At 45.7% G+C, this 12,548-nt stretch overlaps 1 protein-coding gene across 1 annotated transcript in view; it reads left to right on the top strand.

Moving 5' to 3' along the window:
• Positions 1-12,548, top strand: part of ANO2 (anoctamin 2) — a 379,342-nt gene that overhangs the window by 356,906 nt on the left and 9,888 nt on the right. Inside the window, exons 20-22 of the mRNA XM_073888754.1 lie at positions 7,364-7,516; positions 7,890-7,942; positions 9,850-10,031. Of these exons, the coding sequence (XP_073744855.1) occupies positions 7,364-7,516; positions 7,890-7,942; positions 9,850-10,031 (388 nt within the window). The remainder of the gene's footprint in view (positions 1-7,363; positions 7,517-7,889; positions 7,943-9,849; positions 10,032-12,548) is intronic.

Here is a 12,548-nt window from a genome sequence, read left to right as displayed (position 1 = left end):
CCCACCAACAGTGTAGGAGGGTTCCCCTTTCTCCACATCCCCGCCAACATCTGTCGTTCCCTGACTTGTTAATTTTAGCCATTCTGACGGGTGTGAGGTGGTATCTCATTGAGGTTTTGATTTGGATTTCCCTGATGCCGAGCGATGTTGAGCACTTTTTCATGTGCCTGTTGGCCATTTGGATGTCTTCTTTGGAGAAATGTCTGTTCATGTCTTCTGCCCATTTCTTGATTGGATTATTTGTTCTTTGGGTGTTGAGTTTGATAAGTTCTTTATAGATTTTGGATACTAGCCCTTTATCTGATATGTCATTTGCAAATATTTTCTCCCATTCTGTCGGTTGTCTTTTGGTTTTGTGGACTGTTTCTTTTGCTGTGCAAAAGCTTTTTATCTTGATGAAATCCCAATAGTTCATTTTTGCCCGGGCTTCCCGTGCCTTTGGCGATGTTTCTAGGAAGAAGTTGCTGCGGCTAAGGTCGAAAAGGTTGCTACCTGTGTTCTCCTTTAGGATTTGGATGGACTCCTGTCTCACGTTTAGGTCTTTCAACCATTTGGAGTCTATTTTTGTGTGTGGTGTAAGGAAATGGTCCAGTTTCATTCTTCTGCATATGGCTGTCCAATTTTCCCAACACCATTTGTTGAAGAGACTGTCTTTTTGCCATTGGACATTCTTTCCTGCTTTGTCAAAAATAAGTTGACCATAGAGTTGAGGATCCATTTCTGGGCTCTCGATTCTGTTCCATTGATCTATGTGTCTGTTTTTGTGCCAGTACCATACTGTCTTGATGATGACAGCTTTGTAATAGAGCTGGAAGTCCGGAATTGTGATGCCGCCAGCTTTGTTTTTCTTTTTCAGTATTCCTCTGGCTATTCTGGGTCTCTTCTGGTTCCATACAAATGTTAGGATTATTTGTTCCATTTCTTTGAAAAAAGTGGATGGTATTTTGGTGGGGATTGCATTGAATGTGTAGATTGCTCTAGGTAGCATTGACATCTTCACAATGTTGATTCTCCCAATCCATGAGCATGGAACGTTTTTCCATTTCTTTGTGTCTTCTTCAATTTCTTTCATGAGTATTTTATAGTTCTCTGAGTACAGATCCTTTGCCTCTTTGGTTAGATTTATTCCTAGGTATCTAATGGTTTTGGGTACAATTGTAAATGGGATAGACTCCTTGATTTGTCTCTCTTCTGTCTTGTTGTTGGTGTATAGGAATGCCACTGATTTCTGTGCATTGATTTTATATCCTGCTACTTTACTGAATTCCTGTATGAGTTCTAGCAGTTTTGGGGTGGAGTCTTTTGGGTTTTCCACATACAGTATCATATCATCTGCAAAGAGTGAGAGTTTGACTTCCTCTTTGCCGATTTGGATGCCTTTGATTTCTTTTTGTTGTCTGATTGCTGTGGCTAGGACTTCTAGTATGCAGTAAACTCTTAATATTTAAACTGTTCCTTCAAGCCTGTTCCTTCCTGTTATGACTTTCAGAGTTTCTGAATTGAGCCCGATCCATTGTATAAACCCCAAGTCACTCCGTACATATTGAAGAGGAATTCCACTTACTATCTTTATTTCCTAAGTAGTTTGTTTGGAAATTTGGATCAGTGATTTTCAGGACAGATCTTAACTACCGACCCTATAGCCAACCGTCAAATGCCTCCTTTACTTTGTTCTTCAAGTCAAGCCCAATGGTTGTGAAGCCTTGTGGATCTGCTGCTGAACCTGAATTATTCCTGTCCCGGTGCTCTGTGAATGCTGCCATTAGAGTTCTAACTCTGTGACACCAGCAGGGTTTGTTTACATGTCCACCTTCTCCACTGTGTACTAGGAGCTCTTGGGAGGATGACACAGTAATCTGTTCATCTTTGTTTCCTGGCAGTAGACATGGTGCCCAGCATATGGAATATGCTCAATAAATGATAGTTGGATGGATGAATGAATGGTGAATGGTGGACACTGAGAACCTTCTTATATTCTTTCAGGGCTTTTAACTGTTTTCCTAAGCAGTAGAGGCCCATGCTCATGCCCTCATTATCTCTTCCTGTTTATTGATCAACTGACACTTGCTATTCCTTTTTACACCAGATACTCTCAGTGCTGAGCCCAGTTGGCTTCCCTTGCCCTCAGGGGAAGGGCATCACCGGGCACAGCCTTGAAATATGGGCTGATGAAATAAACAGCGATGACCTTCCCTTGCTCTATTTTCACATAAGCATTTATATTAATGGACTGTTTCTAGCTGAATCTTTTCAGCGACTGCTTCCTGAGTGAGAAGACAAACTCACACCAATGTGTCCCTTAATAATTTCCTTGTATTGTTGTTAGTGGTTCAAGAAAGGGAGGATTCTTAAGCCCCCAGTTTTTAATCCCCTTAAGAAGACTGTGTTGCTTTCACTAAGCTATAGAAAGTTAAGGGAAAAAAATACTGTAATGATTTTCATTAGATTTAGACTCTCCCGACTGACTGGTTTTATACTCACTTTCTTCCAAGTCATGCAAGTTACAGCACTGAGAACTGCCGTGTGGAGGTGTCAGCATTTCATGTCCCATCTTTCCTCACCATCACTAAGTACAATGATTTCCCTTCACACAGTTGAGTCAGCCTCTTTTTGTATCTGTTTTGTGTTTACAGCTGGTGAAAAAAATAAGCTTGTATTTATGAACCAACTAACCTCTGGACACCTGCTGTAGGATAGGCACCACACAAAATTGTGAGGACTCAGAAAAGAATCCGATATGTCCATGGTCCCAGGGATTCTCCATCTAGGGAGCAAATCAAATAGACCAGTAGAGCGACATGTGCAAGGCATGATGGGAGTGAGGTGGAGAGATGCCCATGGCACTCACTTCTGCCTGGGCGAGGTGGTGGGACTGAGGCTCTTCATAGAGAAGGTTAGGTTTGAGTTGGACCTGAAATACGGATTGTAATTCATTCAGCACACAAGAAGAGAAGGAAAATTAGAGCAGCACAGATAGCAGTGGTATGTATGAAGGCTCAGAAATATGGAAAATGTGGTGAGTTTGAAGAGGTACAAATGGCTTTTGAAATGGTTGGAAAGCAAGCAGAGTTGGTCTCCAAGCTTACCAGCTAAATATTAGCCCTGAGCTCAGAGCATGGGTGGGGAGGACAGGTGTCTGGAAAAATAAATTAGGGTTAGATCACAAAGGGTCTTGTATGTCATGACAAGGATCTGGGCTAGAGAGAGATATCTCTAGTGTGTGTGTGGGGGGGGTGGGTGTGCATGCACGGTGTGTGCATGTGCACTTATGCATGTATGTGTGTGGGCACATGAGCCCATGTATGATGGGAGTGTGGCTTCACTGAAGAATTTTAAATTAATGAATAAAAACTGTGTTCGATCAAGAGCTTTTCCACTAATACTGGCCAGTCTTTTCTACCTAATGCACTATTTTTCATCTTTAAGCAGATTGTCCTGGAATGTCCTTGCTGGAAGCCATCTTGTTTAGTTTAATCCACTCCTCCTTGTTATTTTAACCTAAGCCCAGGTAACGAAGGCCAAGATTTTAATTGTCTCTAGTGTCAGGCAGTACGGGGCTGGTGTTGATTTTAGAAGGTCCTGGAGAGTGAGGGGAGAAAAGCAATGGAGTTTGTGCCTCCGAGTATTTCCAGTCTTTGTGCTTCCAGCTCAGCATTTCTGGAGCACTTTACAGCAGGCTTTGTAAAGATTTAGTTGAAAATCAACTTATGGATTCCTTCCTAATTGGCTTGGCCAGGTTTAATCTGTTATTGGTCAAGCCAAGCTGGCTTCTATTATGCAGTGCACTGGGGGTTCTCAGGGACGTTCTTATCCTAATGGAGGCTGGCTGTTTTTAGAAGCAAATCGTGGTGTTGATGAAGGCCGGTATCATTGTGTCCTCTGAAGTGAACCCAGAAGGACACCCATCTGATACAGCATTTAGGTCTTTGACTAAAAAGAAAAAGTCTTGGATTTGGCATGTGTATGCTAGAGGGTTAGAGTTTTATAACTTTTTTCTCCACAAGATAAAACAAAGCTTCCTATTTGTTTCTGCCTCTTTGGGCTGATTCCTGGAAATGTGCAGTGTACCCCCTCTAAGCCGGAAGCACTTGCAGCTTAGAACATCTGCAGAGAGGGGCTCCTGGTGGCCTCGGGTACCCTGAGGAATACTGGAACAGGGACGGGGGTGTCCTGTCACTGCAGACCTGGAACCACTGGCCTTTGCTGAGCCCACCCCCTTGAGGTCATCCAGTGCTGGACACACAGACTTACATGACAAGGAGAAAAATAAGAACTATGTCATGGCCTTGGGGTAATTCAGGCACACCGTGAGCATTTAGCCACCACTGAAAGCCGTTTATGTAGACCCAAGAGAGACCAAAGGGAGCCTGTGGGTCTGGAGAGTTTATGAAGGTAAAAAAGCAAACCATCAGGGCAACCCCAGGGAGAGGGCTCATCTCTGTCCCTGGAGATCACGTGAAGGAAAGGAGAGTGAGTGCACAGTCCTATTTTCCTATTTCCTGGAAGACCCTTGGTGTCTGGGTGCCATTTGCACAAGTATGGTGAGGGCATTCTGTCTACATTTACAGGGTAACCTGCCCCTTCCTCCCCTTACCAGTCTCCTTGCGAGGCCCTTGTTGGGGCTTTGGAGAGTTTGCATGGTTTTGCTTGAGGAAGTCACTGGCAAGAAGAAGAACACTTGCCCTGTAGAACTGAGCTCATTAGAATCAAGAAGACCAACTTAGAAGGCCATAAGTAAAGCCACGTTCATATATATGCTTAAACACAGACATGCAATTTACAGGTTTTAGAAAACTAGTCTGTTTTGCTTTCCTTGTTAATTCCATCCCCTCAACCCCTCTGCCCCCACCCCTACCCCTGACTCTAAAGTGAATTCCTCAGCAAATCCTGATTTAAAAGATGCCTTAGACCCTGCATTTTGAACTGGCTCCCAGAACTTGTTTTTGAAGATTTCTCCTCCCCTTCCCCACTGTCCCAACCCCTTCAGCCAGCCAGCTTGGCAGGCTTCATTCCAAGGTCCCAACCTGGACAAATCTGCGTCTTCTGGTACATTTTGCCACCAACTGACACCTGCCGGTCTCCTGGGGCCAGCTGAGAATCCACTGGGCATCAAGGACCATGGCAGAGACAGACTTGCATCAGCAAGAGCAATAACCCACAACTGTGGGCCCAAGCAAACTGCCAAATCAAAAGCAGTTCCATGCATGTTCTCTTTCTCAAAACTGCTGTGGTTAGGCATATCCCTCCGTGAACATTTTCTATTTTATTACTACTTTTTTAGTTTAGATCCTGGGTTTTCATTCTTTATTTGAATATCCTAGAATCTTGAAGTTTGTCCAAGAAAATGAGAATCACAGTATCATTACAAATCAGACCTCAAGAGGAATTTAAACCTGTCTCTTCAGAACTTATCAGTGAGGATGCTGAAGCCCACTGAAGCAGAGAGAATTACCCAAGGACATATAGCTAGTGAGAAACATATCCAGGGCTAGAGGTCAGGCCTCCTGACTCTCATTCAGTGCTTATACCTTCAATTTGTGTCTGTTTAACATATCCGTATGCAGTATACATTGCAGCCACCTGTAAGTGTTGATATTTATCCCAATAAGGGGATAAATAACAGATAACATTATTGAACAATTATTAAGTGGCAGAAATTGTTCTAAGCACTTGATTTGTGCAATATCACTTACCCTTGTGACAACCTAGATGGGCGTGGTCATCCTCGATTTGCAGTCAAAGTAACCAAGACCCGGAGAAGTTAAATAACTTGCCCTTGGTATGTAGGGGGTTCCTATTAGACTGTGGCTTTCTTGGGACTCAGGACTGTGGTCGCTGAACCCCTAGGGATGGATGGAGCCCGTGCCTGTCTAGTGGAAAAGAGGTGTGAGCACACAGTGAGGGCTGTAACAGAGGCAGGCACCAAGGTGGGGCCAGGGTAGAGCAGGAGGAAGATGGCAAGGGGATGGCATTTGAATGGTCTTGGGGATGCATAGATATTGTTAGCTGGAGAGCGGGTGCACAGGCGAGTGGGGGCACCTGCTGCCTTCAGGGAAGATCCCGAGGGGGAGAAACCCAGTGCCAGAAGGCAGAAGCTCAATGGCTGTGAGGGAGATGTGGAGAGATGGGGCTAGAGAGGTAGGTGGGGAGCAGACCGTGAAGTACTTGCCTCCCGAGATAAGGAATTTGGCCTATAGCCAAGAAACAGAGGGGAGCCCACAGCCATTTTTATGATAGGTAAGTGACAGGATCAGACTATTGGGGGTTTTGAGGGAAGAGACTATAGAGGCCTGGGCAGACTGGTGACAGAGGAAGCAGTTAGGGGGTCATGCAGTTGCCCAGGCTGAAGTGATGAGGGGCTGGACACCGTACAGCCATCTGACTGGCTCAGGCTTCCTCCCCTCCTTTGCTCACACTGCTTCCTTGGCTTGGAATGCTCTCTTCAGTCCAGGCCCGTCTTTCAAGACCAAGCTCAGGTGTTTGATCTGGAGGCTCTCCTCAGTCCCCACCCTGAATGGGCTTGTGTTCCCCCTCCTCTGGGTCTCCGCTACCTCTGGTACATTCCTCGTTCTCTCTTGGCATGCAGAAAATCTCGGTGCACATCTTTGTGTACATTTCTCTCTTCTGCTTTACACCCAGCTCCCTGAAAGCAGGACCAGACCTTTGCCTCCTGAAATGCTTGGCAAGGTGCCTGACATTCAGTGAGCTCTCAATAAATGTGTGATGAATGAATAAACTTTCTAAATAAAGGCAGTGACTATGGATATGGAAAGAAGAGGCCAAATTTGGGAGGTGATTTTTTTTGTTTTGTTTTGTTTTGTTTTGTTACATCAGGGGTTGGCAAACTATGGCCCACGGGCCAAATCCAGCCCACTTTATGTACTGCTTTTGTGAATAAAGTTTTATTGGAACACAGCCAAGCTCCTCTGTCCACGTGTTGTCTCTAGATGCTTTCACTCTACAATGGCAGAGTTAAGTCATTGTGACAAGACTGTGTGGCCTGCAAATGCAAAAATATTTACTATCTACTCACTTACTGAGAAAGATTGTCAACCTGTGAGTTAGAGGACCGGGATTAGTGACTGGAGATAAAGAGTGATGGAAAGGAGAGAGTCAAGACTTTTCCTTTTCTCACATCTCCTAACACAGAGCTTTGCTCTGGGGTGATTGCCTTGGCCTGTGGGCCTGCAGGCACTGAGAGAGAAAGACCCACGACTGTGGGGCAGGAGGAAAAAGGATCCTAGGAGACCAAGGGTGGGAAAGAGACCCCGTAAGAAAGGACAAGGGGCCATAGCTGCAAGGCGAAGTTTACCTAGATCCTGCTTCTTCCTGGTGAAGCTTCCCACGCTCTTCTCTCTCTTAGTCATCCAGTTTGGCTTTGTCACCCTCTTTGTGGCCTCCTTTCCTCTGGCACCTGTGTTCGCCCTCCTCAACAATGTCATTGAAGTACGGCTTGATGCAAAGAAGTTTGTGACCGAGCTGAGACGGCCAGATGCCGTGAGAACCAAAGATATTGGTATGTCCCCTTCTTAGAGATCATGGCAGGCCCTCCGCCTCCGTTGGTCCCCTCGGGCTCCCTGCCACGACCTGCCACCACCGTCGTACTCTGGATTCAGGAGGGCTGGGGGAAGCCCTTGCCTCTGTCCCTTGGAGCTCCTCATCCTCATATCTTTGGGCTCTGGGAGGCCTTCGTCCACACCCACTTGTCCAAACCCACCCTGGTTTCCAGACAGGGTGGCACCTAAGCCTTTCTAGGCAAGCCCATTCCTGGGGGGCCCTGCAAACCTCCACTGGTGCCTTGCCCGCGGAGCATCACCCTGGGCTGCAGCCTTGTCAGTCACCAGGCCAAGGGTGGGAGTGAGCCAGACGCCCTGCTTTCTGTCTTACAGGGATTTGGTTTGACATTCTCTCTGGGATCGGCAAGTTCTCCGTTATCAGCAATGTAAGTGTTCCATCTGTGACACCCTAGCTGTATGGGAAGGGAGCTGCACAGTGGGCCTCCAGAGGAGCTTAGGTCTTCAAAGCAGGGTACCAACCCTTGTTACCTCCCAGCCTTTTCGTTTTGGAGCTTTGTTCAAGGCAGCTCCCTGGTTAATAGTGCGTACATGCCTTCTAACTCATCAGGCCGTGGCCAGGGCTCTGTGACTTTCTCGTTAATTTCACGACACGAAGGAAAGATAATTATCCACCGGAATGCATACCTTGGCCTTAAGAGTCAAAATCTGATCTCTCCTCAGAGCCAAGAATAATGAGGAAAGAATTCCGCCTATCTATCCATCTCTTTCCTTTCTTTTTCTACTCCCGAGCTAAACAATACCTGGACCGTTGCCCGGGCCATGGTTCCTAATTATGGTTCCTCTAAGCTGTCAATGTGAAGTCGTAATTATTCCCAGGGACTCTGGCATGTGTAGGTTAAGATAGGACATCCAAGAAGAGGGGTCCTACCTGTTGTGACCTCCTTAACTGCCTTGCCAGACACGTCCACATTTCTGAGGAAATCTTGCTGGGCCCAAGCCAATGGCAGCTTTGGCTTCTGCTTCCTGTGTGGATGGTGGCCGGGTAGGGCCTTTTGTTGGAGGAAAGTCCTGCTGGCCTGGCGCATACCAAGAAAGCCACCACCCATTTTCCCCCGGGAGAAAAACTTTGGTTCTGGCTTTGACTTGGTTGCCTATTAAGAACACATAAAATGACTAGAGAGGCATGAGGAGAAGCAGAGAGAATCAGCCCACTGCATTTTGAATGCTCGGTGTAGGAAGTGCACATCTTAAGGCTGACAAATAAGGTGCAATTTGGAAACTAGATCAGTAGATATTTTAGAGTTGTGTTACCTAGAAAAGAGGCCTTGCATACTAGGCACTTTCCATCATACAACAGAATGACAAGAAATCTTACCTCCCTGGCCTTTCTAAGACTTCTTTATTTATCTGTAAGAATGGGAGAGCATAAGATTACCCTCCAAAAAGGATCATTCTGGAAATTAACTGGGAAGATGAAAGGACCTATAGCAAGTGCTCAGTAAATTACTCATTCTCAAATATGGTTATGGCCATCCACACTCATATATACATTTAGAAAACAATACCTAAACTACATTTTTTTAAAAAGGACTTTAACTGTTGGTGCAGAATACAGTATAAACACCTGCCAGAAAGATTTCAGATTTTCTTTGCAGAAAGTACCTCCATGTTCAAACATGCAATCATTCACTCGTTGTTTGGTTTGCACCATAGACATTTATAGAACACTTAAATATGTCAGACAGTGCGTTGGGTACGTGTGGTGGGATCAGGCAAGACCCACTCCTTCCCCCTCTGGGTCTCCGTGTTCCTATGTCAAATGGATGAAAGAACAACTTCCATTATATGCTGTGCTAAAAAGTGTTGAGAGACAATGGTCAAATGGAGGGAACTATGGCACCATATCCCTGGGATTCCTGGTTCTCTGGTGTCCCCCAGAGACAGAGGTTCATGGTCATCCAATGTCCTTGCATATCACCTAAAAGTGGCCCTCTTATCATGATCAGTAATTTTCTCAGAAAATCTTCCAATCTGCCTTGGCTTGGCCAACACCAGTGTCAACTCAAATATCTCAGAGGTGCTCATTCCCTCCAGAACCCAACAATCCACACTGGCTTAGCATCCTTAGCAACCAGCCACTGTCTAGTGGGTTCACTTACACATACCAAAGGTGGAAAAGCTGCATGAGCTCAGAGTAAGGACTTCTCTAGCAGAGCGGTGCCTCTGGATGGGGAGCCCAAGGGGGACCAGTCTCTCAGCCAGAGGGAACCTGCCCCACCTGGACAGCCTCCATCCTGACCGCCCCTCAAGCACCTGTGCTTCTGTACTTCAGGCTTTTGTCATTGCTGTCACCTCCGACTTTATCCCCCGCCTTGTGTACCAGTACGCCTATAGTCACAACGGGACCCTGCACGGCTTTGTCAACCACACCCTCTCCTTTTTCAACGTCAGCCAGCTGAAGGAAGGAACGCAGCCAGAAAACTCACAGTTTGACCAAGAGGTTCAATTCTGCAGGTAAAGTAATTGGGAGGAGGAGGGTGGCAGCAGGTGACCAGAAGTGGTAGATCCAAATTATTATCTGGAAGATCTAGATATATATCACTCTCCGCTCCCTCTTTCTCCTACCCTCAGCCCCCCAAGTCACTATAAATCAATTTCAATAAATCGATAAATATTTATTGAGGGCCTTTTGCCAGACACTACAGAGCAAAGAAGTATATAGCCTTGTCTTTACCACCAAGGAGTTTGTGGTCTGGTTGGAAGAAGCAAGCAGAGCAGATAGGACAGAGCTGGCTATTCCGGGATTCTATCTAGTGTGGACCAGGAGCACTGTGGGTGTTCAGAGGAGAGGAAGATCGGTGGGGGCTAGAAAGGAGAGGGTAGGCTTCCTGGAGGGCCCAGGAGGAGTTGTAAGACAGAAAGAGAGGGTATGCTAGGTGGGGAGTCAGCATGGGCTAAGTTGTGGGGTGAGGATGAATTTGGGGTGTTAGGTGAACACTTAGGGGTTAGGTAATGTAGTTAGGAAGAAGAGCACTTAAAAGATAATAAAAAGGAATAATATAGGAAATACAATATATCAAAACTCCTAGGATAGTATAAGCCAAAGCATTGTTGAATTTGAATAGGTAGGATGAAGTCGATAATGGGAAATCTTGATGTATTCCAGGCATTGTAATGTGATGTGATAGGAAGTTACCTTTTTAGTACCAGGAATGATAGATAAAGTGTAGGCTTAGGACAATTAGTCTCAGAGAGAAGGATGGACTAGAATTGGGGGAACTCAGGGAGGGCAGCTGAGCTGCTGCCATCAGTCAGCCATGAACCATGGCGGGCATAGCCCAGAGTGGTGGAAGGAATTAGGAGGAGGTGAGGAGATGAGCTATTTACTGTAATACATGACAGCATTGGTGGCAAGAGACATAGAAGGAGCCCGAACCAAGGATATCTCTCACAGTTAGGCTGAAGTCAAAGGTGGGTCCATTGACAGTGATGGGGAAGATGCTAAAAGAATCCAATTTTATGGTACATATGATGAATTTGATTTCAAGCACATCGATTAAAAAAGTGGTGGGAAAGTTTTCACCTAACTCCGAGACACAATAAGCTGGAATTCCTGAGAGGTCCAGGTCAGAGTCATGATTGAAAACCACCAGCACGGGGATCATGGAAGCCAAGAAACAGAAAATTCTCCACTATTAACCCAAGAAAGGCAAATAAAGAGAACAGAGGAGAATGAATTCTTTAACCGTTTTGTACCCTCATGAGATGATAGTCCCCATGAAGAGCTTGAGCAAAGATCACATCTCATATTTTAAAAAATAGAGCAATAACTACAACAAAAACCAAAACCTAAGAAAGGTATTGAGGGCTTTTCCTGGCCATCCCCAAGCATGTCTGATGTAAGAGCTGGTGATCCCTCCGTCGAAGAAGCCATACCCTGGGTGCATCCGTCGTGCATTCGCACTTGGTACCTAAGGCCTGCCATTCGTGCAATGGCTGCTCAGGTTCAGACTCACAGTCTGACGCCACACAGGAGAGAAAATGAATTGGTCTTCCCAACCCAGATGACTGAGTGATGCAGCCTTACCAATGTGTGATTAAATGGTCCTAGCCGGGATAACTGTAGGGTTCCATTCTAGCCAACCGTGAGGAGACTCAAAACCGGGGACCAGATCTAAGATCAGGTAAGTAAACTTATTCACAGATCTTGATTTATGTCAGCCTAGAGGTTTCCAGTATTTGCCCATCTGAAGCTATAAAGAGTCTCACTCTGGGACTGAGGTCCTCTGCTGCTACATGATGCACTGCCCAGGGCCGCTCCGCTGTACGCCTGGCATACCAGACTGTGATACCAGGTGTTACATTCTGGCCTACAGGTCTGAGAAAGACATAGTTCCACTATACAGAGGCTGTGTCCCAGCTCGAGGCTTTTCTGGTGGCATCTAGACTGGCTCCAGCAGGGTACATGAAGCCAGTCAGCAGTCAGCACTGAAAAGTAATATTTACAAAATCATTTTTATAACCGGAAGGTATAGAAATGGTCTTGTTGAAGCTCCTCATTCTACATAAAAAGAAACCGAGGCTTAGAAAGGTGAAGAATTCTCTGAGTTACTGAGGTTTCCCTGACAGATTCTGAAGTAAAACTCACATTTATCCAAGAATGCAGGCTCAGTCCCCAGGCGCATTGGGAGCAACACCAGTGTGGGTTGTGTGGGGAAGCAAGGCTCACTGTGTGTTTTTTTTTTTTTTTGCTCTTTTAGATTTATTGATTGATTGATTGATTGATTTGAGAGCGAGAGAAAGAGCACAGATGGGGAAGGGCAGAAGGAAGAGGGAGAGAGAGAAACTAAGCAGACTCCCCACTGAGCATGGAGCCTGATGCCCAGCTCAGTCTCTTGACCCTGAGATCATGACCTGAGCCAAAAGCAAGAGTTGGACACTTAACCCACTGAACCACCCAGGTGCCCCCTGTGTGTTTCTTTTCCTTTTTCTTTCTTTCTTTCTTTCTTTCTTTCTTTCTTTCTTTCTTTC

This window comes from Callorhinus ursinus, unplaced genomic scaffold (assembly GCF_003265705.2).
Source record: "Callorhinus ursinus isolate GAN/ISIS: 27379988/994484 unplaced genomic scaffold, GSC_fseal_2.0 scaffold94, whole genome shotgun sequence".
Lineage (NCBI taxonomy): Eukaryota > Metazoa > Chordata > Mammalia > Carnivora > Otariidae > Callorhinus > Callorhinus ursinus.
The sequence above is the reverse complement of the archived record's forward strand: the minus strand, read 5'-3'. Positions and strand labels throughout refer to the sequence as shown.